Source organism: Halichoeres trimaculatus, unplaced genomic scaffold (assembly GCF_033239565.1).
Source record: "Halichoeres trimaculatus isolate MK-OKI-2021-1 unplaced genomic scaffold, fHalTri1.1 fHalTri1_scaffold_4, whole genome shotgun sequence".
NCBI lineage: Eukaryota > Metazoa > Chordata > Actinopteri > Labriformes > Labridae > Halichoeres > Halichoeres trimaculatus.
In genome coordinates this window covers 30,393,769-30,421,730 of record NW_027437182.1, presented here as the reverse complement: position 1 = coordinate 30,421,730, position 27,962 = coordinate 30,393,769, and the positions used below count along the sequence as shown (strand labels likewise).

The window sequence follows — 27,962 nt, the reverse complement described above, 5'->3', positions numbered from 1 at the left end:
AACACGAGTTAACATTTCTAATTTTCAGAGCACTGAATGTCTCAACAGGAAGGCTTACATCATAGCTAGTTATACAGTTAATTTATATGAATGTGAATATGAATATTTCAAATACTTCAGATATCACTGAATGGTTGTTATGAACTGCTAACGTTGCTTTTCGTTGCCTTTCTTCACTTTTCGTCGGTCAAGTTACAAACCATGATGACATGTGCGCGTGCGTCACAATCCAGAGGGCTCTAGGACCATGAGGGTTTAGCACCTGCAGCAGACACATTGCAGTGCATTTAAACAGGAAAGTCACTCAGCTGGTGATGAAAGCACAACACACCTTTCCTACGTCAGAAAGGAGGAAGACGCTGCAGCTGCTGAGCTCTCAGCACCGTCAGTGTGAACTCAGTGAGAGCTCATGTGCTGTGGTGTCTGACCCTCTGCCTGTCTGTCTGTCCGTCCATCCATGCCCGCCGTGTAAACCCTGTCTGTCCGGGATACTTCACCGGACCCTTGATCTGTGGAATGAGTTTTTTAAAATGGAGACGAAGCGTGAAGAATGACAGCCAAAAGTGAGTAGAAGAGGAAACACTTCGGAAATCAGAGCAAGTCAAAGCCATGTCTTTATTTACCTGCGTTTAAAGTGTTTTTTTTTTTTTTTTTTAAATCATTTGTGTTATTCTGTCGTCACTGTTGTTTTTCAGACTCTCTAAGATTCTCTGGAAACCACACACTTGCTCTACTTTGAATACTCGAGAAATGTGATCTGTTCAGGCTCAGAGACTGTTCTCTCACTGTAGCAAAGCTGCAGCTGTTTACATATCAAACAGAGAAAAAGTCTTTATTGACAGAAAACTTAAGGACCTCCAAAGAAACTGAGCAGTATGACTTAAATGCAAAAATACAGTGTGAATATAAAGTTTGTGTTATGATCTTTAACTCCTCTTGTATTGTGTCTTTGGCTGTGTGCTGATGCCAATCTGCAGCCTGTTAGACAACATTACATTGTTGTTATGATGATGTGAACAAGCAGGCTTTCTGTGTACAAGCAGCTCTAAATCAGGTGTTATCTGAAATAGTTTATGATGTACCCTTTTGGAATCTAAAGGTCAACTCACATAAAATGTTTGTCCTTACTCCTAATAAGCTTCACCCCTGATATAAGGGATGACATATATCTGATAAAAGGACAAGGGGCTTACACAACCAAGACGTAGCAGTTGGAGGTTTACATGTTTAAATAAGATTCACCTAGCATCAATCTTTCATACCTATCATGGCTAAAGTGTTTTCTTGTTTCAATAAAAAGAAAATGATCTTATATCTTTTTACTCACATGGTACAAAGCTTTTTATCACTGGCCATTCTTTGCCTCAACTTTTTAGTTAAAACTAACTTTAATCAGACCATCAAGTTAGTTGTCTGAAGTCCTTGCACACATCCTCTTCTCACCATTGTGAGATTTACTGTAATGTTCTCTCTAAGTTAACCTCTGACCTCTTCACAGGGATGCCACACAGGCGCAAAACATACCTGACAGTCCGGACTCCCCGAGCCAGTACGTCCAGCATGAACATACAGTCAATTAAGTCATTACTGTATCACACACACACAAAAACAACAAACAGTGCTAAAATCATGCTTAACATTAAAACCGAGACTTTTCTGTTCGCCGTTTGTTTAAGTTATTACTTCTTCAGACATGCTATCAGACACAAACTGACATCCATGTATTTTCCCAGGTTGTCGGTCATAAATAGTCCAGACTTGGATCCTATCATCAAAGACTTCAGGTGAGTGAAGGTCCAACATTTTCCGAGCTATTCCTTATTCTGACTTTATTTGTTAACTGAAATTAATTATGAAACCTCATAGAGGATTTGCCTCTAATCGCACAATGAATATGAAATATTCCCCGAACATTTCCTGTTCATCTTATGCAAAAACATCCTCAACAAGTTATTGTCCATGAGTCAGAAGCTTGGGAGTGTCCCCACATATTGGTGTCAGTGCCTCTATGGCTCTCACGATCATGTTCCTCAGATAGTCGCTGTCCTTTCAGCTTCTTCCCCTCTCTTGAGATCTCCTTCTATTATCCTAAACAAACACAATTTCTGTCCCTCTGTTTCAGGTTACAGCTACCAGGCAACAACAATGGGCCAGAATCTTCAAATGGGTAAGAACAGACGACCATCCCACACTAAGTTTTCAGTAACATTTTGATACAAACGATAAACGCTGTAAATCTGCAGCAATATGTGAATTCCCAGGTGGAAAACTCAGTGTTTTTGTATGATTTTGAAATCTTATGTGACAGCAAGCTGTGTAAATCAGAGAGCTGGTAGCAGCTGGCCTAAAGGACTGTGTGACGTACTGGTGACATGTGGCGGCAGAGGTCATTAGATGGTCTGTTCTTAAATTCTCTGTCTCTATCAAGGCATGTAAAACATTCATCAGCAGTCCAGGGAAGAACATGGTTTGGTCCGTTTGGATCCAAGGGAGAGATCTAAAGGAGAAGAAGTGTGAATGGGCGGCAACATGAATAACTAATTGAATGGCTTTGAATTTATGAACTAAGATGAAGCTCACAGATAATGACTGGTTCGAAGTCCATTTGACATGACTCAGTTCAGGCCAATTACAATTGTTGATCTATGATACAGCTGAAAGTGCTGTAGAGGCTGTTGCTTTGTAAACCAGAATGGCTGAATCTTATGAATCCACCATTGGTTGTGTTGTACGGTACATGTGTATATGCAAAATGTAAAACTTTTGAAAGGCACTTGAAATGATCTATGTGTGTATGCTATATTAGCTTCCAAGGTAGCTTGTTAGCTTAGCAGCGTAGTACTACATTTTGATCTTTGCAAGGTTAAGACCAATTCATGTAAGCTCAGAACCACAATCTAGACAGTTTGTATATGGCATCACTTTATTTCTTGTCAAAAATAAAATTTGTTATCCAGAAGTCTTTATAATCCACTATTTTATAGGGTATAAAATATTTAACTTACTTTCAGTAATGTGCTCAGATATATTTTTTTAATTACTCAATTACATCACAGCTCTTACATTTGTGATATTCAACAATAAGTACATCACATACATCACACATATCATTTTATTTAAGGATCTGATACCAGTTTATAACTTGAGAAAAACCAGACCTAGTGTTGTGCTCTTTATGAAAGTAGTAGATAGTTTCACATTAGTACATGAAGTTGACAGTCTACTTAGTTTGAAATGGCAACTATCCTTGTTTTTCCATCGGCCCTTGAATTTTTTTCCAAATCCAATTCTCCTCCATGAGGACAGCAGCATATTGAATCTAATTATCTCCACCTCAGACCCGTGACTTTCCGTGCCCCTCGCGTTGCACACATGAGAGATGGAAGCAACAATTAATCTGTTTTGTTTTAAAGCCAACGTCTGTAAAGAGTTTAATTTCCCTTGTGTATCTGTGCTGGCTGGAGCGCTCATCTCTTCAGCATGTGTTTTTAAAGGCTGCCAGGGAGGAGAGAAATATGTCAAGGGATGAGGACTGTGAAACAGTCACATGACTCCAATCTTTACGCTCTCTTGATGTGGGCGTTACTAATCAAGATTCTATGTGTGTAGGTCATATGGTATATGTGTGCTTCGGACTATAAAAAATACATATTTCATTGGTTGAATGGAGAGCAATGATATTTTAAATCAGCATGAGATTCTAGCAATGTTAAGGCTTGTTTATTCTCTTTAATAACTTGTGCCTAGAAAAGTCACCAGTGATGCAGTGAAGCTAAAACAACCCTACCAAACAACTACATGTAGCTTCTTAAATGCCATGATTTAAACAGTTTGTCTTATATGATAGCAAACTTAAGTATTTGGGTTTTTAGTCTGCTGGTTGGATAAAGAGAGCAATCTGAAGGCATTAACTTGAACTACTTGAGCAGTTTTTCAAACATTTGATTGATCATTGTTATCAAAGCTGTTTGTGGCCTGAGTAAAAGTTTTTCTGGTTGTTTTACAGTTTGAACACCTTTTAGAAACTTTATCTCTGCAAATAAAATGGGTGTAATTCAAGCCTGTAACTCTTGTTTTGTTCAAATATAGAGTGACAGTGAGTTTGATTTCTCTGTGTATCAGAAGCTTCAACAGAGGCATAGCTCTGAAGCTATAAAGCTAAATGGAGTGTGTCCCTTTATCAGTGTGCTGAGACTGATAATCACACACATCTAGAGAGAGACTGACAAGCCGCACTTAATGGTGGTGACACACTATGCCTCTCTGGCTATTCTTCATTCATGCTTTCCTTTCACCTCAGGCTGAATCTATGTCCTCTATATCTGTACTCTCTGTGGTCACTGCAGTGTTTAGTCTCTGCCACTGCAGCAGACTGGACCTGCTGAGATTCTCACTATGCACCAGCTCTCTCTCTTTTTCGGTGTTTTTAAGCCTCATTTACCTTCTGCATCTGTAGCAGCACACATTTCGAGAAAGTGAATGAATGATTGACATTAGTTAGTGCTTGTCATCAAGCCATTACTTACCTTGTCCACATTTTATGATGCTTTTTTTTGGTCACTCATACATAAAGATCATCAGGCCATGAATTGTGGGCATTTGGCTCTGCCTCTGACTTTGCATTAACCAATCAGAGGCTGGACTACAGTGTGTAGTATGATGATCGGAAGAGGTGGGACAGCCCTGTGATGCATGTGTGTGTGTGTGCTGGAGGCATCACAGATACGCTGTGTTTTCTCCCCTCATGTGTGATAGTCATCCCAATCTTATTAAAGTCTGCTGTTACTGCTACGTCCTCTCTCCTCCTCCTCCTCGTCTCTAACTCCCTCCCTCTCCCTCTCTACTTCTTTCTTTACTCTCTCTCTCTTTCAACCGCCTGCCCCTCTTCTGCTGCTGCTGCTTCTGCTCTTGTTGCTGCTGCTGCTGCTGAGACACACACCATTACACTGCACTGCTGGAAAGGCCCCAAGCTCCCAATCACTTCTGCAATTTCCTTTTTTCTCTGCTTTCTTTCTCCATCTCTCTTTCTCTGTCTCTCCAGCACACACACACACACACACTCTGCCAGATGAAAATGTCAGAAGAGGAAGAGACTCTGTCAAATGGGTAAGGTACTGGCTGCGTGTTTTGATGCTGTTTGTTTGGCCTCTGTGAGATGCTGTGTAAGCATGTGTGTGAACGCTTGTCGGTGTGTGTACCTGTGTGTGTGTGTGTGTGTGTTCTGGCTGTGGGACTCCGGCATGTGGACAAACTTGCTTGGTTTATTTCAGGAGCAGCTTGGCTCTTTTGTGTCAAGGCTAATCGCTAAGAACAACTTATGGCTGTTGGAACAAATGTGGTGAAAGCTCAGGGAACCACAGGCTGAAAGTAATGCTTTGTCACTGCTGGAGGGGTGTGAATGTGTGTGTGTGTGTGTGCATGTTCTGGTTTTCATGAGCACATAAGAGAGTGCGTGTATAAAAAGTGATTGTGTGCTGAGTTGCTTTATAAGTGTGTGTATGTATGTATGTGTGTGTGTGTGTGTGTGTGTGTGTGTGTGTGTGTGTGTGTGTGTGTGTGTGTGTGTGTGTGTGTCCGTGTGATAATGATCATCATTGTGTAAGCTCCTCTCTGGAGAAATCAACTCAAAATTTCAGCTGACTTGAAGTTTTATTAGATTATCAGGACAATGTGTGGTATGCATATCCTCAACCCATTTAACTCTCTTCATTGTGCTGGTCATCAGGCCTCTTCTTTTCTGTCTTACAATGGTCACTTATTCTTATATGTAAGGACAGAGTCATACACTATGTTAGCAATTCTAACTTATTAGTATCTGTATCAGTATCAGCCTTAGATTGTTCCAGCGGTGTAAACCAACAAAATCTAGTCATCTGCTCAGTTTGAACCAGTTGACATAGTTCCCATCTCTGATAAAAATGAAAAACTGATCTATGAAAACCTGCTTTGACAATTTCCACCACATAACCTCCAAAACTAGGCCAACAGGAACAATGAATGAGGACACTTTCCTTCTCTCTGCCTGCAGCTTACAGTCTGCTGTCACATAAGCAAACAAGCACCTCCAAACTCCAAATGCCACCCTCTGAACAATTATTGACATTTGGACGATATTTGTAAATCATGTGTGTCGTCTGAATCCAACAGGTGATTTGTCTCTACACTGCAAAAAAACTGAAATCTTATCAAGTGTTTTTGTCTTTTTTTAAGTAAAAATTGTCTTATTATACTCGATATGAGCCACTTTCAACTTATCAATCCAGAAAAATGTCTTGTTTCAAGTTATCAGAGTACAAAAATGAGGTTTGAATCGCTTGTAACCAGTAAAAAAATCTGCCCATGGAACAAGAAAAATTGCTTGAAAATTTCCTTGAGACTAGAACAATGTCTTAATACAAGTAACTTTCCTCTTGTTCCATTGGCAGATTTTTTTTACTGGTTACAGAATATTCAGACCTCATTTTTGTCTTTTAATAACTTGAAAAAAGACATTTTTCTGAACTGATGAGGTGAATGTGGCTCATATTGAGTCTTAAAAGGGATTTTCTACTGAAATCAAGACAAAAACACTTTATAAGATTTCAGTTTTTGCAGTGTAGCTCTGGTGCTGTTCATAGTAAGGCTGAATGTTGTGAGATAAGAGGAAAGTTTGAGTGAAAGTGAAAGTATGTGAACGACAGAGGCACAGAAGCAGTGAGGCGGTTGCTAAGTTTGGTTTAGAGTTTAAATCTCTCTCTCACACACACACACACACACACACACACACACACACACACACACACACACACACACGTTATAGGTAGTTGTGTTTAAGCATCAAGTCAGCAGGGACAGTCACCCTGCTAATCGCTCATGGGGTTTTGTATAACTTTCTATATTGAATTACAGTGGACAGCCTGTGCACATTTATTCAACAGACAGAAAATTGTTAGGTCACAGAAGAGAAAGTCCCGCTTTAGTTTGAGTCAGAGGCCTCCATGAGCAGTCATGTGACTCTGCAGCATTATCCTTGAGATCAATGACATTAACACACATCCAGTTTGCTACTTCGTTGGAGTATACAGCTGGCATTGTTGATGCTTGTATTATTAATTCACTGTTCCTCAGTGTCTGTTTATAAAGGGCACTTACATCTGAAATGTCTAATTGTAGTTACATTTGTTAATTATGTTTTGATTTTATCTCAGTGCTCTCTTTGCTCAAAATCATTTGATGCCAGTTTGAGCTGAGGCTTGTTAAAGAGCACTCATGCAAAAAGAAATGTATTACCTCCACAGTCTTCAGGTTTTTTTTTCTTTTTTCTTTTTTTTTTTTTTTTTTTTAAGGATTATGTCAAATAAAAAAATGTTTTTGGGAATAATCTAACCTGTCACAGAGAAACAGGAAGTGAAACAAACATTAATGAATGAGGTTTCCTGGAATATGACAGTCACAAGGTCCCTGGTTAATTACTGATATAAAAATTTGCCCGTGGGAGCCTTGAGTGTTCAACCCACTTGGTGAACAGTTTAACAAACACTTTTACCTTGGATGGCCCTATGGGGGCACACACTTTTAAAGGGACACACACACACACGCACACACACTGCGCTGTTTTGCTAGCTCAAGGTGGATCTGTCTTGCTCCTGTTCTGCCTCTATTGCAAGCAGAGCACAGTCCACTTTACCCCACTGTCACTCCTGTGTGGCATATATTAAAGGTGAGACTTTACAGGGACATAGATGTTGATAGGAGAAGGGCTATTAAAATTCAAAGATGGTGGACTTTGTGGTGGCATACTGGGTTTATAAAAACCTGAGGCCCCTCTGGATACACCCCTGTAAAGATGCAAGAAAAGACTGTCCCCGTAATATCATTATAAAATAATTTCCTAAAACAATCCACCCCTGTTTTTTTAAGGATTAGGAGGTAACCACCACCTACTGAGTGCATTTACTCAAACAGAAATCAAACCGCAAAACATTCATGTGTCAGTGTGTCAGTGCACTTTTCTATACGAGCAAATCTGTGCAAAGTATGAACTCATAAATTTTATGAATTCATAAACATTTATTCACAAGAATACACTTGTGTTTTTTCAGCTGTTTCAAAGTTTATTGCCTTTGTTTTCTCTGTATCTTTATGAATGAATGGATGCCCCCAGAGGAAGACAAAGTAGTGACTGGACTTGTTTGTCTGTTGGCTGTTGTTTCGGCTGTTATGAGGAAGCTGGGCCTGCTGCTGGTCATATGGTGAACGCAGCAGTCAGTCACCCGCATGTCATTAGCAAGAACTGAACCTGTGTGTGTGTGTGTGTGTGTGTGTGTGTGTGTGTGTGTGTGTGTGTGTGTGTGTGTGTGTGTGTGTGTGTGTGTGTGTGTGTGTGTGTGTGTGTGTGTGTGTGCTCCTTTTTGTGGTTATGGTGGGTGTGCATGTGTGATAAGGTCTCTCTGTGTTTCTAATGGACAGGAATGTAAAGTGAATGCTGTCCATTAGTCACTGCTGTTGTATACATCTGCTGTAGTGTTATTCACTAACTCACTGCTATCCTACTCTCCAGCATCTTGGTGTTATAACAACATGGCGTTCTCGGCTGACTTGTTGAGCCACAACAGCTTCTCAAATGTAGATTTTCCTTGCATTTTTGATGAGATGAAACATAATCAAGACTTCTTGTTACTCAGGGAAACATCCATTGATCAAAAACAAATCAATCCCTCAGAAAGTATCACACTTTTTAAAAATGTTTTATGATACAAGTAAACATATCAATCTTAAAAATGCAATCAGTTGTACAAAACCAAACAATTCTTTCTCCAAAAGAAAGAAATAAATCAGCTTAATGTCTAAGAACGTTTCAGATGCATTAACTAAACACATTACGCCCTTAGCTCATTACACTGAATATCAGTGTGTTCCTCTCATGCTGTTCTGGGGAATGAAAAACACACATTTAAGCAGATCCATTATGGGTTGAGATCAAAGAGGAGGACGACTGTTGATGAAGGGAGGCTCTTCGGTCATACTTTCATTAACTGTGTTACACTTGTCGTGTGAGGGCCACGTGCACCATGTCATGAATACACAGTTACTTTATTAATTAATGGAAGTTTTTTTTACTCTCACAAAAGTAGCTTAGGCAGGTGTTCAATAAAGTTGATGCATAGACAGTCTAAAACAGCACTTCCTGTTTGCCACAAACGTTAAAAACTGATCTTAGAGTTTATATTTCATACAAGACTGACAGACGAGTGCTATTGAGCAAATTTTATAAATGCGTTTCTAATTTTCTTGTGAAGTGGAAGTAGATGGGGGTCAAATCAGAGGAATACTTTTGTTAACTGTGGTTTTATCAAGATCTAACTCATTGAGACTTTCATTGTTGCTGTAAATTAGAAGAGGGTCAGTGCAGCAGACAGAGGGCGGTGATGTGGATCTAGTTTGATCTTCAAAAATGAGTCAACTTCTCGTTTCATGTCCCTCAGATTTTATAAACTGTCTGCACTCTTCTGTGAAATCTTGATTGATGACTGGGCACTTTTTTTTTTTACAGCGGACAGAATATGTTTTTCAGTTCAAACTCAAATTTCCATTGTATCAGTTTAGTGTTACTCATATGAGCTGCTAAGACATCAGACTTGCTTGAGATGATCAAATACTGTCTCTCGTCATCCAGCTGCTGAGAGTGTGTGTTTTCTTTGTGCAGGTGCTTGCGGTCAGACCTGTCACTGGCTCTGGAGGACTGTATGGCTGCCCTGGATCTGTTCCTCAGAAACCAGTTTGAGGAGGCACAGGCACAGCTCAGATGCAGGTAGGAGAGCGCTCTTGCAACTGCTGTTCTCAGCTCTGGGAGCTGTACAGCACCTGGATATTTGCTTTCATGGAAAAATATAACAAAAAAAGAGAAAAAACATAACTGCTGGAGTAGCCTGTATGCAAGGCTTTTACATGTTTTTTTCTGTACAGGGGTTAGAACAGAGACTGACACCTGTTTGGGGTCAATTAGGAAAAGTTATACTCTTGTATACCAGAATGTACATGTATGTAATATACATCAGAATGTTAGCAGAGTCATTGCGGTTAATGCACAGCTTTAAGACATTTAAATCTTAGTTGTAACGCACATTTTATGCTATACTTTCTCTCTTTTTGGACCAATCCATGTTAATTGATGATTTTCCTGATTAAAAGCAAATGTTGGCATACCAGCATACTGAACTGAAATGGAGATTTTTTTTTTTCTCCATTTCAGGAACAATATTATCAAAGGTCCCATATTATGCTTCTTTTCTGCTGTTTGATATGGATCATTGATGTCTTCATGAAATGGTCGTAACATGTTTTGGTCCAAAAAGCCAATAAATCAAGCACAGCAGCATTGTTTCCAGGCTCTCATAGCTCCTCTGTTCAGAACGCTCTGATTTAGTGGGCGTGACCTTCATATGTAAATGAGCCACCGCTGATACAGCCCCGCTCTTCTGCGTCACTGAGAGCGGCACACGAGCTCCGAGTGCACAATGTTTAGAAAACAGCGAAGCTTGTTTACCGTAACATTACAGGCTAAAACAACAGGCTTACCGTAGCTAAAGTTAGCATCCTGAAGCTAACACAGAGACAGGGGGGACACTGAGGAAAAGCTCTTACATCTGCTCCACAGCACACAGCATTTAAAATACTCACATTTCCAGGGTCCCAGGTTTGTTGGTGGATGGTTGGTAACGCGCCTGGATTCAGGACCAGTCTATTCGCTAGCCCTCTGTTGTACTGTCCAAAGTTGGAAAAGCAGTTGGCTGTGAAGTGACTAGCAGACACATGCACAGTTTTACTGAGTGTAGCTGGCACATTTCCCTCATAAATCAACTCTAGCCACTTAGTCTTGTCTTCTTCCGAGATGGGAAGCTTGTGCATGGAACTATGAGGCCGTTTACAGCCAAAAACAGAGCAATGATGGCTGCAGGAGCAGCAGCGGGGTGGGGGGTTCAGGGGTATCTGCTCTGGTGGACCAATCAGGTCAGACTTGCTCCTGATTGGTCAAAAAAGGGACTTGCTGACGTCGGCAAACCCCCAAATCCAAACAGCTTGTTTTAGGTCAGGATTTTACATTTACAAGCACTACTAAATACAGGTTTGTCATTAAATATCACATTTTGTGGGCTGGGAGGAAAGCCAAAGACCCACAAATTTCACCAAAAGACTTAATGAAGTGATTTTTGCATAATATGGGAACTTTAATTATGTAATATTACACATGGATCCAGGTCTTTTTCTTCATTTTTTTAGGCCCATTTTGAAAGTTTCAAGATATTAAGACAAAAATGACACCTGAATTTCTTAAATAGATCTGCAAGTAGGTTGGGGAGTTGTGCATGTGCATCCCAAGGTATGGGATGTTAGCACACAATGTTAGCACTTAGCTCAATACACTACTTTATTGAATACATTTTTAAACTTGATTTTTTTTCTCTTTGTTTTACAAGGGAGATCATTGTGACCTTGGTATGACGTGACATCAAGTCATTTGAACATAAAACAAAAGATAAACTCACAAAGAAGTTTGGCTCCTCAGAGCTGCTAGCTGGCTTAGTTTGCTGGCTTGTTTTACGTCACCCAGTCATCTCACTTCAAGATGATTTTCTGGTTGTAAGACAGGGTTGTGTTTCAGAAAAAATACTTCCCTGTCACCAGTAGCACTGTTTCTTCTGTGGGGATTTGCCAAAGCTTGCTGTATTGCCTCCTGAGATTTATTACAAACGTCCTCTGCTAATATATGCAATTGTTAACTCTGTCAAAACGCTAGCCAAAAAAAGGCAATTACATCAATTTATTCTGCTCCACAAAAATGTTAAGAAAATAAGAAAAACCTCACTGTAAATCTTGACAAATAAAGTTACTTGATTGGCATTTGAGTGTTTTAGATAAAAACTGAAAAGAACCACGGTTGAATTATTACATTTTAATTTTACATGTTACATTTGGTCATAAATGTAACATCCTTCTCCTGGCTCTCATCAGGACTCGAGTTTTCTACACTAATTCTTGTGTCATCAAGTTACTCCATTATCCTCTGCTCATTTTCTCCCTTTGTTATCAGAGGGTTTACTAAAGCTTCCCTATTATCCTCCCCCTTTCATTTCTGTTCTGAGGCAGTGAGCCACTCCTCAGCTCCAGTTCTGTCTTTTCAGTGCTGTCTTACACTGAGCTGAAAGAAACGCTCCTGACAGCTGAAACTTTTCTTTGGTAGAGTTGTGGTACAGCTTGATTGACAGCCATTGTTTAACATAGACGGTGCTGGAGGTGTTTAAAATATTTTTGAGTGGTGTACTCTTTTGTCATTCTTGGAAGTCTCGAGTAACATGTGAGGGCTTAAAATAGCCTGTAAATAATCTGTAAATCAGGAACCCCCTGTATCTACTCCACCAGCATCCTCATTTCTCTATCTAAAGTCTTCCAGCGTACAGCTCCATGTTTGTTTTCTCTTCTCTCTTCATGTTCCTTAACAACACTGAAATATGTAAAATAGTTACACTAAGTGTGTATAAAGTGTCAAACAACTGCAGTTTCCTTTCCCCTAGACTCATCCTTGTTTTGAATAAGTAAGAATATGGTGTGATTAACGGGTTTTAAGTTTGAGCACCCAATCAAACTGAGGCTGGGCTTTAAGTTTGTCTTGTTTGGACAGATCCGGTAACACCTCCTCTAATTTTTCTCATATAGCGTTCTGAAAGAGGAAGCTTGAGGCATCAGACTTATGTAACAGACTGTAAGGTGTGACAGCATGCCCTTGTTGTGATTCAGGTATTCTAACGCCAAGAACAAGCAGCCCCGAGGATGTGAAATACAAGCACAAGCTTCTCACTTTGTGTGTCCTCTGCTTTTGTCCTTGTGTTTTCTTTTACTCTGTCTTATTGGACAAACTCAGTCTTCCCCTCAGTTGGGCTTAAGGAGGAGGGACCACAGTTGACTAGATTTTCTGTCAAATTTTTTAAACACTCTCATAAGCACCAAAGTTAGAATAAGTTCAGTTATGTGATTTTGCAACTTTTGATGAAAAAAAAATGCTAAATGAACTTACACAATCCCCTGCTAAACTGTGGGACTGGGGTGCGGATGGCTTAGCAGTCTAGGTCTCGCTCCATGAGGTTCGCCCTTGAGCAGGTGGCCTGGGTTTGAGTCTGGCCTGAGGCCTGTTTCCTGCTTGTCATTCCCCACTCTCACCTTGTTTAGTGTTTGATGTTTACTGCTTCTTCGGTTGATGAGATTGGTGAGACCCCAGGAAGAGTAGCTGCTGTTAATTTCAGCAGCTAACGGGGATCAAATAAATAGATAAATAAATAGTTTATGTCTCTATCCGCTGTCCTGTCCTCTCTGATTAAAGGCATAAAAAGCTCCAAAAAACAACTTTAAAAAAATGTGGAACTAAAATGTAAGGTGAGTTGAAGGTCGATGGAAACAATTTTAAATCGATCTACAAATTAAGTGCTTCCTTGTTCAGGTATAAAGTCAGCAGGTAATTATGCGAATTAAAATGCTGACAGGGTGAGCAGAGGAGACTTGTCTCAACATGACTCAGTGTCTGACTGTACATTAATCCACATCACCAGGCTAACTGCTAAAACTGAACCCGAGATGACTTAAAATATTGATTCAAAAGTAGTTTCTTTATTCAGTTTTTTTTATGTTTGCATCTGAAAAAATAGCCCCTGAGAGTGGAAGGTTGGAAAAATGAACAACCTGGACATTTTAATTTACAGCCAGACACCTGCCTGCTTAATCATCATAATTTTACTTAATTTTGACTTCAAATGTTGATACTGTTGTCTCTCGCACTCAGCGACTCTCCTGAAGTTGCCTGGATTGCAGGACAGCATCCAATATTGAAATATCCTCCATGTTGTTTTGACTATAAATTTAGGGTGCTTTAGCCACAGTGTCAACAAGCAGATGTGAAAGATGCCAGACTGCTTTTCATGGACTGATGTGATTTGATGCATTTGTGATTCATATGTATCATACGTTTTATAGGGTTTTGACCAATCAGAGTGAAGGATTCAGCATGGTAATTAGTCAGAAAGCCTGGCAGTAATGTAGCATGAAGATGTGAAGGGTACACGGAGGCAGAAGAGGGTTCTCACTAGAGGCTGTGGAGTTTAATGCCAACACATCAATAGCACGGCGGGTTAGCAGCTCATACCCTGTTAGGTAACTCTTTAGTGGAGCCCTTTACATTGTGTCTTTTTTAAAGAGTTCAAATATTTAAGGCCCAGTGGATATGTGTAGCCCAGGTGTCACTGCAGACTCCACTCGAGCATTGTACAAACATGCCTGCTTGATAACTATCCAAGAGATTTTCTTTTCTCCGTCAGTATTCAAAAGCAAGAGGTATTTAACAGCAGGCTTAGCTTTATTTGCCAGCTCTCTGTTCAAACACGCCACCAGACCAGGGATAGCTTGAACAGCACAATCTTACTCTCCCATCATGCTGTCCTGCCCTGTTCCTCACCGCTGTAACAGGAAGGAGGGTGCAGGAGGTGTAGTACATCTGACGTACATCTAATTCCAGCTTCAGCTAAAGGTGTGTGTTTGCTTGAATCTAAAAGTTTCATGTCTTGTTTTCACTTTGGTATCACTTGATATCTTGTTTAAGAACTTAGTCCCTCCTTTCTGGGATGCTCAGTTATTATTTCAACAGAAAGAAAAAATATTTTACATGTATGGAGGCTTAGCCCATCCTCACTTCCTGACTAATACTTACACGTGCAGAACTGACTGCAAGGCGTGGACACATACACGTGCCTTAGAGAAAGCACAAAACAACTCTACCCTTGATTGGTGGGATGTTTCAGTGAAAATGGCTCAGGATTCAGGAGGGGGCAGGATTTTCTTTCCCTGAGATGTCGCTGAATGAAATATCTGAGCACTGTTGTGAAATATTTGGAATCCTCAGCCACTTTCAGCAGCTTCGAGCAATTCAATTAACCTCATAGCCCTTTCTTAAAATGTTTCCCAGCTTAAGCTCGAACTGTTATCTTACATAAGAGTGACGTGACTGAAAAGTAAGATCAGCAAATAATTCTGCCCTTTGAGCTCTTCTTTGACTCACTGGTGGAACTTCCTGGTTGTTGCTGAGTTGGTTGTTGTTAACCAGTTTGTCACTGGACTGAAATGAGTAACATCTATACTTTAAAGCTCATGTGTGGAGGTTTTGTCTGGTAAAGAAACAGACTGAAACTAAGGATGACTCCTTTCTATACCTTAAAAAAGCAAATAAGACCATCATACTTTCTTTGTCATTGGAAACAGCTGATGTGGAGTATGTGTTCAACTAAAGCAGCCAACAGGAAAAAAAGGCACATTTGACCACATGGGTCACCAATCTAACAAACAAAAAGTCCTGCAAAGGAGCTTCAAGATGAGAGTAAATATGTAAAAAACCTCACATCCTGGTTATTGCTGTTAAATTAATTTTGGTTTCCAGAATGGTTTCTTGAGTTTTGTTTGAGTGATAAGTCACAAGGTAACATCACAGAGGCTGGTCACATGAGTCATTCTGTGGTGAACACTGGTGACATGTCAGATATGCAGACTGGCAGCATTCCTCACAACACACCTCTGCTTTTATTTAGTGAGCATGTGTTGAATAAATTGACAAACCTACGATACAAAGGTTCTCACCAAGTGCATAGAACTGTCTAATCCATCAGATACGATCACAGTGGGAGTTTATATTAACGGAGCGGCACTATGTTGTTTTTTATTGTTCAGCTTGTGTTTAAGATTGAATAATTGTTTCTATTTGGAACGATTAGCTCTCCCAACTGGAGCAACAAGTAAATCCACTGGAAAAATGCATGTGACATCAGACACTGTTACTCCTCCTTCATCCCGTTAATACCTAAAGGAATTCTGTTAAACACAGGGTGTGACGTGACACACCAATAACCGCAGTTTATTAATAGGCACTAACTGTTTTTTCATATCCTGGATGAAAGTTTGTCCATCCCTGGTTTAGAAACTATTGGATAAATCTTTACCTTGCCTCCTGTAAAACTAGAAACAGCATTTTGTCTGAGTAGTCATAGAATAGCATAGAACTTTATTGTCATTGTAACAAGTCATTGTCCAGTTCAGCCAGTCTCCACCTCCACAGGGTCCAGGACTGAGCTTCTTCAGTCATGCTCCATCTCTGTCTCCTGGATCCTGTCTGCTCACAGCAGGTGAAGCTCTTCCAATGTGGCGTTGGTGTCTGATGTTAGCTCAATTAGCCATGTCTGTGAATAGCATTATGCTACTCTGCCTTCTGGTATTCCCTCTGTTGCTGGGTTAGCACAGCTAGCTCGTCCATCTCATTGGAGATAGATCTTATGTTCCCAATAATGATGGATGGAAGGACAGGTCCATGTTGTCACTTCTTAGCTCACACCTGAGAACCAGCACGCCTTGTGGGAAGACATCAGTCCTTACACCAGTTAGCATTGACATGCTACAGGCTGCTAACAGCTGAGTTCACATGTAAACAATGCAGCCATGGTTACATGTAGGATCTCCAGACAAACACAGGAGAAAAAGTAGTTAAAATATCACTGAAGCCATAAAAAGTTTGGTGTCCATGACCAACAAATGAGCCATACAAAGTAATGATCCACTCCAAATACAAAGATTACGAAAAAGAGACGAAAAAAAAATGCAAGACACGGACAGGGAAGAGAGACCTTCTGCAAAAGGCAGCCATAGCCAGCAGGGCAGCACATAGCAACCAAAAACAATGTGTTGCTAGTAGTATTAGAGAAAAATAAACAATAACCATGTTGTCTTTTCCACAGAACCAAAGACAGCATGTATCATGCTCTCACCTATGCCACCATCCTGGAGATGCAGGCCATGATGACCTTTGACCCTCAACACATTTTGGCTGCAGGGAACACCATGAAGGAGGCACAGGCTATCTGTCAGAGGTAAGACTTTCCCCCAACATCACAGTGAAATAATAATTACATGATTTTTTTTTTTTTCTTGAAGTTTGTCTTGAAAAAAAATAGGGTTTTTTTAGGTGTATTTGAGGAAAAATGTGGTGATTTGAAGCAATTAGAATAAAAGTAGCCCAGCTGAATACACATTTGGTGAATAAATGAACACATTTATCTGCATCTAATTACATTTATCAGTGTAAGATTCACTGCAGTGCAAGTAGACATCCAGAACTCCTGCAACTAAACGTAGATTGAAACTATGTCTTACCTGGTCTTATTATAAAACATTTAAAAAAAACTGGCTCTGAATGACATCAAGACTTTTTATACTTGGCGGTAACATATTTTTATTTATTTATTTTTCTTGCATTATTTCCTTGTGAATTGACATAGACGTGTTTTGATGTCAGATGATAATAAGGTATGAACGCAGGGTGACCAGATAAATTGTTTTTGGTTTTCAGATGCACAGGGCATTGTTTTAATATCTTCTCAATTCTGGCTCCCATTAGCAACATCATGCTAAAGCCTGTGTGCACAGTGGGATCATCCAAACTCACTGACCAAAGGAATGTCTCAACAGTCTGCTTATTTGTCCTGAAGCCACTTTGGTAATCCTTCACTCAGGCTTATGAGAGCAGCCTAAGAAACACTCCCTCAGAATTACATATGAAGGGTCACTGTGTGTAATGCTTTTTAGAGTTGTGGCTGTTTGGTGGAAAAATGTAATGCATGCTCAGCACCATCAGGTAACTTCACCCTGCAGCACCTCAGCACCCTGTCTCCAATGGAAAGAGGCTGAGTCACTGCTTTCAATAAAAACAAGTGAAACAAGAGAAGCAAAAAATGCAGGGCGACACAGCTACTGAAACACAATCTTGGCTATTTTCAGTGTGACAAAGTGGCGGATGAATGCCAACGACCATGAGTCTCTGAAATATGTTAAAGAATTGATAGAAAGGCTCAAGAGCTGTATAGGTCTATATCCCAGTTGATATGCATAATTTCCAATAACAGAACAATATTGATTATACAGTACAGTAAGTGTGACTTCTAATGCTGGAACAGTCTAATATTAAAATTAGCAAAACTATATTAGCAATAACAGAGAAACTAATCAAAGATTGATTATAATTTATGTATCATTTAGGGTCAAGGTTTTGGATCAACATTAACAGTTATTCTAATATGATATAATATAATATAATGTAATACAATATAATATAATACAATAATAACTTAATTAGTTAAAGCACTGCTAACAGTTGTAGCAGCTGGAGTTGAGTAGGTCCATTGCAGGGTGGGGGGTGGGAGGGCATTTCGAGACTACCTTAGATATAATGTTAGCGTCTTTTTAGCACTGCTGTCTTATTCTGTCCTTTAATTTTTCTTCAAATAAGAATAATTTGAAAGTCATGATTTTAAATTTTACTTTGTCTGTGTGTTTTTCCTCAATCAGACATCGTAAAAAGTCCACATTCTCCAAAAACTTCACCGAAGGTCAGTACAGTCTTTGATTTAAAGCATAAGTAAAGTTTCCTTTTTTATATGGATTTCAGAAAAAGGAAACTTCATTGGTTGTGTTTTGCATTTGTGAGAAATATGTTTGAATACATAGCTGCTGTTTTAAATCTTTGCTTCTCTGTGCACACAATTGATGAATGCTGTGTACACGTTTGTGTATGTATTTCTACATATGTGTATTGTGTTTGGTTAGCTTTGAGGCCGCCCCCACTTATCATCACTGTGTGGCTTCATTTTTGTCTCAGAGGAACTCCACGCAGAGGTTTGTTTTGCCGAGTGTCTCCTGCAGAGGGCAGCACTCACCTTCTTACAGGTCAGAAGCAACCCAGGCGTGCAGCCTGCCACTTCATTCACCAAACTTCCACACATATTGTAATATTTATAAGTCAACTAAAACTTTATCATCTATTTCATCTCTTTTAGGATGAAAACATGATCAGTTTCATCAAAGGGGGGATTAAAGTGAGAAACAGCTACCAGACATACAAGTGAGAATTAAGATATTGTTCTGTTGTTGTTTTTTTAGTCAATTATTTGCAGCGTCTTTGCCGCTGATACCATACTCAAAGCCTGTATTTGTCTGTTTTTTTAATGTTTATCTCACAGAGAGCTTCACACAGTCCTCCAGTCTTCTGGATACATTCATGGGGACAACCACGGACACTTTGAGGGCGGTGTTAAACTGGGAGTAGGAGCTTTTAATCTGGTACGTAGCAGGTTAAAGTGTAATCGAAAAAAAACAAGAAGCCTTTTTTGAAAAATCCTCTATGTTTGGAAAAAAAGGACCCCCAAAACAGACAAAGCTTGAGTTAATTCTTGAATAGCCCAAAAGTATATGCTTTTTATATTTTATGATACGTAGGATTTGTGATGGAACAGATATTCAAATAAGGTGAAGATGACAAAAACATATTAGGAGTAGCTATAACTCTCATACGGACAAGAAACGATCTGATTTTGTACTTCTTTAGCCCAATTGTGGGTATTTTTATAATCAAGATCTTAAGCATGAAAGTGTGTTCTTTATGTGGTAAGATTGAAATAAGAAAAACTTTACTGATCATAAGGAGGATGACAGTTTATAGTTTTAAAGGAAGAGAAAAATCTAGAATTAGTAAAAAATAGCTATAAAAAATAGCTAAAAGTAAAGCACAAGGAGACATAAGAATATCAATAAAAATGAAATATAAGTAAATGCATAAAAAATTATACAGACGCTACCTGATTATTGTTTAATATTTGTAATAGATAAGTAGAACTTGTACAAAAAGAAAAAAGTCAGTCCACTTTTACAAAATGCATAGTGTGTTCGATAATTTATCCCTAGTGTTCTCATAACAATAAATTTGTTTTACCAAGTTTTCTCTTACCTAAAAGCATTGGAAACTAATAACATTGTCACCCATGGCTAGAACGACCTGCAATTAACTCTAATAATACTACTACTACTACTACTACTACTACTAATAATAATAATAATAATAATAATAATAATAATAATGATAATAAAAATAATTTTAAAAAATGAAAATATAAAAAGGATCCTACCATTGTCTTGCTAGAAACCTCACAATTCCATTTCTTTTTCCGGTCTGTCAGATGATCTCCATGTTGCCCACACGGACGCTGAAGCTGCTGGAGTTTGTTGGTTTCTCTGGTAATAAGGTGAGTTCTGTGAGGTCTCTTAAAGCTGGTAATATCTGACAGAAGCAGAAGCAGCAGCTGACAGGATGGAGGGTGTAGTGGGTCGAGATTGGGATGTTTGACAGGAGGTGAACTGTCCTGTGTTGTCAGAGTTTTGCTGCCTCACTTATTTATAGTAAATGTAGCCTGCGATATATAGTGAAACCCATGACTGACACATTTAGTGAAACCTAGAGATGAAATAATGACACATTTGTTTTTATAGATGAGTGAATGACTAAGATGAAACTTTGATTTTACAAAGGAATGACTAATCCATTTCTCTTTTATATATTTGTGTGTGCCGAATGGTGTGTGGTACCGATTTACAAAATTTAATAGAAGCTGCCTAAATCAAATATCGAAACCATTTTTCCTCAAGTTGTCTTTAAAAAATGACCCTAATGTGCTTTATCTTGAGGTTTGAGAGTTAATCACAGAGCAAACATTCATATCTGCTTAGCTTGTATTAGGCTCTTAAAAACGGCACACAAGCCTGTTACTCCTCACTAACACCAAAAATATGGTGTGGTTGCCCCTTGGAGTTTTTCTGCATGATAATATATGGTAAACTGCATCAATGTCATCAGCTCATGATTTTTGTGATTTTTATTTATTGATTTATTTTTTCTATGCAGGATTTTGGTCTTCAGCAGCTTCAGGAGGGCTCAGCAGAAAGCACATTCAGATCTTTCCTATGTAACATGCTGCTGCTGTGTTATCATACCTTCATGAGTTTTATACTGGGTGAGGACAAGAGCACACACACACACACACACACACACACACACACACACACACACACACACACACACACACACACACACACACACACACACACACACACACACACACACACACACACACACACGCACACACAGTTAGAGTTAGCAGTAAGATTTCCTGTTTCTTTTCTCTCTCAGGTACTGGAGAGGGAGATGTCGAAGATGCAGAAAAACTGCTTCAGCCTTATCTGAAAAAGTACCCAAAGGTTAGTCTGTGTTAACAGCTGATTCAATTTCTTTAAAAGCCTCATAGTTACAAATGTTTCCTAACACACTTTGTTTTTTTTATTTCTTTCAGGGATCCATCTTCCTATTTTTCGCTGGTCGAATTGAGGAGATCAAAGGAAACCTGGATGCTGTGAGTGCCCAATATTCTAGACCTGAAAAAATAACTGTGAAAAACTCTTGCAGCAAGCTCTTTCCCCAGCTGTCTTATCTGATACTTGAAAATGTTCTTAGATAACTCAGGTTTATTTTAGCAGTTACAAAATTGATGCTCTTCCTCTGGTTGTGATTTTTTTGTTACTTGTCCTTTTTTTTCTTTTACTTTTTAGTAAGTGTTTTTCTGGCTTTTTATGCCTTAAATCTGAAAACACCTGACAGTGTATAAAGCAGGAAACAGCAGGAAACCTAATCACTACACCATACTGGCAAACCTGACTTTAAAAAAAAGATTTTTCTTTTAAATTACTGTGATTTTCTTATTTATAATGACTTATATTTAGCAACTATTATGCAAGAAAGAGTGAACAATGGGGAAAAATGCATTGAAATATTCACTGAGGCTATGGCTGCTTTGGTGCAATGCATTCTTGTTTATGTTCAGCAAAAAAAAACCTCAGCATTCTCAAACAATGCAGCATCTTAAAAGGAATAGATGGAAAAAAGGTCTTTAAGCTTCTAAACGTACATAAAAAATGTAAACATTAATGCTCTGAGCTATTCCAAATACAGTGGGGAAAATAAGTATTTAACGCATCAACTTTTTTCTCATTACATTTATTTCCAAAGATACAATTCAAACGAAAATTTTACCAGACATTGGTATTAACTCAAATAATCCACACATGAAGAGAAATCACAACGTTCAGGTCCATAAATAATGATTATGTGGAATTAAGTACGATAACACAGGAAAAAAGTATTGAACACACCATGGAAAGGGTGTATACTATGGTAAAGAAATGCACCATAGCACCTGAAATCTGTCAGTAATTATTACTTGAACTTCCAATTAGTGCAAACCAACATCAGCTGGGCTAGAGCAAATTGATGGTCCTATAAAAAAGGTTGTTTTTTTCACCAAGCAGTTAAAAATGACACACCTCATGATGGGTAAAGGCAAAGAGCTCTCTGAAGACATTCACAACCTGATTGTTGCTCAGCATCAGGATGGAACTGGTTACAGACTTATATCAAAGCACCTGAATATTCCAGTCAGCACCGTTGGGGCCATTATTCACAAGTGGAAGAAGCACCACCTTACCATCAACAGGCTACGCACAGGAGCTCCTTGCAAGATTTCTGACCAGGGAGTCAGAAAGATAGTCAGAAGAGTAATCAACGAGCCAAGGACTATCCTGAAAGTGCTCCAGAAAGACTTGGAGGCAGCAGGTACAATTGTTACAGAGAAAACAATAGGCAATGCACTCCACCGCCATGGCCTCTAGGGACGCTCAGCTCGCAAGATTCCATTCCTCAAGAAAAGGCATGTTGAAGGTGGTTGAAAGTTTGCTAAACAGCATCTTGACAAGCCTGTAGAATACTGGGAGAATGTTGTCTGGTCAGATGAGACCAAAACTGAACTTTTCGGCTGTCATACTACATACCATGTTTGGAGGAGAAATGGCACTGCACATTACCCAAAAAACACTTTACCAACAGTGAGGTTTGGAGGAGGAAGCATCATGGCATGGGGTTGTTTCTCATCTCATGGTGTTGGCAAACTTCATATAATTGATGGAGCAATGAATGGAGCCATGTATGGGGAAATTCTTGATATGGATCTGCTGCCATCCACCAGGATGATGAAGATGAGACGTGGCTGGACCTTCCAGCAGGACAACGATCCAAAGCACACGGCAAAGTTGACTCTCAAATGGTTTCAAAAACAGAAAATCAATCTGTTAGAATGGCCTGGTCAATCACCTGACTTAAATCCAATTGAACATTTGTGGAAATAACTAAAGAAAAGGGTTCACCAGAGGGCACCAAAGAATATTCCAGATTTAAAGACAATCTGTGCAGAGGAATGGGCCAAAATCACACCTGAGCAGTGTGGGCGATTAGTTAAAACAAACAAGAAGCTTCTGGAAGCTGTCATTACAACCAAAGGCTTCTCCACTAAGTATCAGATGAGTCTCAGTTAGCGTGTTCAATACTTTTTTCCTGTGTTATCGTACTTAATACCACATAATCATTATTTATGGAACTAAACATTGTGATTTCTTTTCATGTGTGGATTATTTGAGTTAATACCAATGTCTGGTAGAAATTTTGTTTGATTTGCATCTTTGGAAATAAATGTGATGAGAAAAAAGTTAACTGTTAACAGACTAACATTTTTGATTAACTTTTGCCCCTCTCCTGCTCACACACAGTCATATCAAAGATATTTTTGTTGACCACATGTTAACATTCATTCCAAAGATGTTTGAAAATTCTCTTTGGTTTGTGTGTTTCCAGGCTATCAAGCGGTTTGAGGAGTGCTGCGAGGCTCAGCAGCAGTGGAAGCAGTTCCACCACATGTGTTACTGGGAGCTCATGTGGTGCTTCACATACAAGAGGCACTGGAAGATGGCCTACTTCTATGCTGACCTGCTCAGCAAGGAGAACTCCTGGTCCAAGGTGGGCTGTGGAAGAGTGGGATCTGAATACATTCTGAGCAAATTAAGATGAGAAAAAACCCACAAATTAGGCAAAAACCTGGGTATTTTCCTCAACAGTCATGATGACCAGTGACTTGTGGCTGAGTCATGCTTTGTTTTCAAAGAAGCAGATTTAGATGAAGCTCCAGATGCTGAGAGAGGCCATTAAATCCAATGAACCCAGACTGACATAAACATTTTGGTTTTAGTTTGACTTTGTTTTCTTGAGAAATGCTTGGGTTTTTTATGCCTTTGAAACAAAGCTGTTTTTGACCTTTAATTTAATTTCTAGAAGAGGCAACAAAATAAAGACCACCATAACATTTGAAGGCCTTATGATTATGTTAAATTCCAGAGGCAGCTAGTCCTCCTGCCCTTCTCTCTCTCCATTGAGATTCATGAGATAGCATCTCTTAAATGCTTCATAGAGAGGTGAAAAATGAACATTTTATGCTGGAGAGACTGGAAGACTAGTCAGCATTTTGCAGTGGCTGAAAGTGAAACAGGTCTTTAAGTTTCTCAGGTGTAGCATTTCTCTCCCCTCATCTCATTTAAAAAGGAAAGCTGGAAGTGTTAGTAACAGCTTTTTTTGTTATCCTCCAGGCTACCTATGCGTATATGAAAGCAGCCTACCTCAGCATGCTGACTCCAGATGATTGCCTGACCTTTGGGGAGACTGCAGTCACTCTGTTCAGGTATGAAGTAAGAGCTCTGGCTCCACTGAAGCAAACAAAATTCACTGTTTGACTATGAAAACATCTTTTCTGAACAAACAACAATCTCATTTCCATCAGAAGCATGATATAGGTTGAAAAAGCGTGAGAATATTTGCCTTTTTATCACCCTGTGAGACGTAAAATGAATAGAAATGTAGTGTCACAAACTTTCTACACACCTCTTTTAAGTTTATTTATGTTTTTGTTATTTTTCAGGCAGGTTCCCGGATTGAAGCAGAAAATAGCAGGGAAATCCTTACCAACAGAGAAGTTTGCTATCAGGAAAGCCAGACGCTACCTTACAGACAACCCCATCCCTCTGCCTGCTCCTCCTCTGGTTAGTTATACTGGAGGAAGCTGTTGGATGTATTGCGTTTTGTTTTGTTTTGTTTTGTTTTGTTTTGTCGTAGGATTGAATAATTACACTTTCACTGTGTCATATTGGATCACTTTTTTAGAGTCTTTTGACCATGAATGTAGGAGATACAGTCTTTACTATTAAACCAGATCTAAAAGTCATTATGAGACGACATTCTGAGTTCAGCTTTTGCTGTTTGGATCAGTGAAGATGACCCTACCTATTCCTCCTGGTTCAAGCCAGATAAATATTATATACAGTACTTTTATGTTTCAGGGATTTATAATCACCTGAAAACAAAAACTGCATAGTTTTTTAACCTCAGAAAAAGCTTTTGGAAAAGGAGTTCATCCTCTTTCTTAAACAGGATGTGAGGAGTTTGAAAGTGATCCTGAAAAAGTCTTTGTAACGCCCCAATATGTAAAAAAAATTTAATAAATCTTCATTTCATTATGTAATAACGCTGCATTTCATAATAATCTGCCACATTTTGTAATAAAAATTCTTGAACGCAATATGTAATAAACTTTGCCACATCATGTAATAAGTTCTTCCATATTGCATCAGGTTTTACAAAATGCGGGTCCCCGCATATAATAAGTTATAACTTATTGCACAATTCGGCAAATTCTCTACATATTGCGTTCAAGAATGTTATTACAAAATGAGGCAGATTATCATAAAATGCAGTGTTATTATATAACAAAGTGAAAATTTATTACATTATTACAAATATGGGCATTTTTACATAATGTGGTGTTACAGTATCCATTGTAGATAAATGCCTGAGCGTAATCCACACTTTAAAATGAGATTAACAGCGCCAATATTACTGGTTATAACTCATTTTAAATTGCTACTTCTTAGCTTCAACCAGGACTGGATTGATTTACTGCTGGTCTCTACGACAACACCACGCCAGCTGACAAGTTTAGTAGAGGGAAGAGATAAAACTCAGAGATCTGTGTTTTTTTCTGCTGAAAACGATTTCTGTGACTAATTTTTTAGTGATGGTGGACACAGGAGCCAAACTGTCAGACAGAAAAAGCTGTCCAGCTCGCTAATTAGCCTTTAGCTTGGGCTATATCACTCTATAACACGGGGGCTAAACTGTTTGTGCCAATGTTTATTCCAACCCACAGTCAGCAGTTATTCTGCAGTGGTCTGTTCAAAACATAAAATGAAGAGTGAGATTACGTTAGTTCTGCTTGGTAGATGACTGGCCGGATATAGCTAACCAGGATTTACTAATGTTACATACTACGGGCATGTCTTAGAGCACTGGGCTGCCAGCGGCTACTAAACTATACAAACTGACAGTGTTTACTTGTTGTCACGTGACCCCACAGATGTGTCGGAGCACCAGGCCGCCGACGTCGCCTCATATAGCCGGCTGCTACTACGTTTGCTTGATGTTATGTTTTAAGCTGTAGCACTACGTAACTGTACTGATAAAATCCTTGCCTTGGCGCATTGTATCCAAAGAGCATGTTTAAAGAGTGCCTTTTGCATTTTTTTAACCACCATTGTTCAATATGATTGAAAGGAATGGATAAGGTGATTGGTTTTAACACCAGCAGGGTTTGGTCGATCTGTCTTGTATTGCTCTTGTCAAAAAGCATTTTCTGTAAAAAATATATATGAATATATATATATATATATATATATATATATATATATATATATATATATATATATATATATAAGTGGGTTTTTCGTTAAGTAAAAATGCACTTTCTTGTACCCGTATAAATTAAAATCCCCTTGTTCTGTGTTGTCTAGGAGATGATGTACATCTGGAATGGTTACACAGTCATCGGCAAACACAGAGACCTTACAGAGGGCATGCTGCAAACACTGGAGGAGGCTCAGGCTAAACTTCAGAGCAGTATGCTGGATTATTTTTATTTGTGAAGCAAATCAACTTGACAATTTTATATCCAGTGCAGTAAAATCAGATGACTGTAAGACACTGTTTTTGTGTGTGTCTGTCAGGGACTGAATTCTCCATAGATGATCAGTGTCTGTTGAGCCTCCTGAAGGGATTGTGTCTTAAACACCTTGGGCACCAAGAAGAGGCCGAACACTACTTCACTCTGGTCCTTTGCAAGTAAGCCAGTGACATTTACAGATCCACACAGTATCTGTGTGCTTAGCCAATATAGATGTGACAGCTAGAAGAGTGTCCTATTTTTGTGAATTCTCTGGTTAGTTTTGAGTGCTTCTGTTTTCATATTGAGCACACATTAACTCATGCTTTAACGATTGTTTTCTGTTTTAATCTGAATGCAGTGAAAGTCAGATAAAGTTTGACCACTACCTGGTTCCCAATGCTCTGCTGGAGCACGGCCTGCTGTGTCTGGAGCAGGGCAGAAAAGATGAGGCAATCAAACTGCTTGAATCAGCGAAGTAAGTCTCAAAATGAGCTGGAGGAACCCCATGTAACAACTGCTACTTTTTCAGATTGAAGACAAAACAATGTTTATCTAAAGAAATGTACCACAGCGACCTTTTTTTGTGTTTCAGGCAAAATTACAAAAACTACTCAATGGAATCTCGGACACACTTCCGCATTCAGGCTGCTTTACTCAAGGCGAGGGCGGTGGGAGAGAACGGCACCCATGTTCCTTCCACTCCATAACCGGCACAGGAGGGCAGACAAGAGCAGAGACAGCTTTCTGTTCCTACAGTCCCACAATGCAACAGCCAGGCCTAGCCTATTCAGGCGGATTACTGTTTTTGTTGATGTGTTTTTTTTTTTTTTTTCATCATGAGAGTAGAGACAAAAGGAATGCTTTCTGTTTGCGTGGGCCACCCTCTGCATTGACTGCATCTGTACGTGGCCTTGATTAAGATGGGTGTTTTTATTAGGCCTTCCTTTGCAGTAAAAATGATGGTGAACTTTACTCCCTTTTTTTTTTAGAAAAGAGAGAGAAGTTAAGAAATGTACCTGTTTTTATGAAACATTGCTTTAAGCAGGCTGGTTCTTCTAGCACTGTGGCCACCTGTAGCGGTTACAGTAAAGTTAGAAAACAAGGCAACAGTTTGTATTTACATGATGCAGATTACCTCAACTATTTGCC

The 27,962-nt window shown here is 39.2% G+C and overlaps 1 protein-coding gene across 2 annotated transcripts; it reads left to right on the top strand.

The window, feature by feature from the left end:
- Positions 1-6: 6 nt before the first annotated feature.
- On the top strand, positions 7-27,799 carry ttc39a (tetratricopeptide repeat domain 39A). Of its 2 annotated transcripts, XM_074668748.1 has the most exons (21): positions 7-563; positions 1,499-1,549; positions 1,734-1,784; positions 2,123-2,167; positions 9,686-9,790; positions 16,800-16,931; positions 18,406-18,446; positions 18,716-18,783; positions 18,894-18,958; positions 19,077-19,176; positions 20,070-20,135; positions 20,792-20,900; positions 21,077-21,144; positions 21,237-21,296; positions 23,624-23,785; positions 24,409-24,500; positions 24,738-24,858; positions 26,662-26,767; positions 26,875-26,989; positions 27,172-27,288; positions 27,406-27,799. In XM_074668748.1, the coding sequence occupies exons 1-21, from the start codon at positions 517-519 to the stop codon at positions 27,518-27,520; spliced, it is 1,836 nt and encodes a 611-aa protein (XP_074524849.1). In that variant the 5' UTR covers positions 7-516; the 3' UTR covers positions 27,521-27,799. The 2 variants fall into 2 exon arrangements, with proteins under 2 accessions (XP_074524849.1, XP_074524850.1); XM_074668749.1 differs by lacking the exons at positions 7-563; positions 1,499-1,549; positions 1,734-1,784; positions 2,123-2,167 and adding an exon at positions 4,910-5,106.
- Positions 27,800-27,962: the final 163 nt, after the last annotated feature.

Bases quoted from the DNA above. Each gene is read 5' to 3' on its own strand.
- ttc39a (XM_074668748.1), top strand. From the start codon at position 517: ATGAGTTTTTTAAAATGGAGACGAAGCGTGAAGAATGACAGCCAAAA. The intron at 16,932-18,405 runs GTAAGACTTTCC...TTCCTCAATCAG, and splicing joins GCACAGGCTATCTGTCAGAG to ACATCGTAAAAAGTCCACAT. The intron at 20,901-21,076 runs GTGAGGACAAGA...TTTCTCTCTCAG, and splicing joins CTTCATGAGTTTTATACTGG to GTACTGGAGAGGGAGATGTC.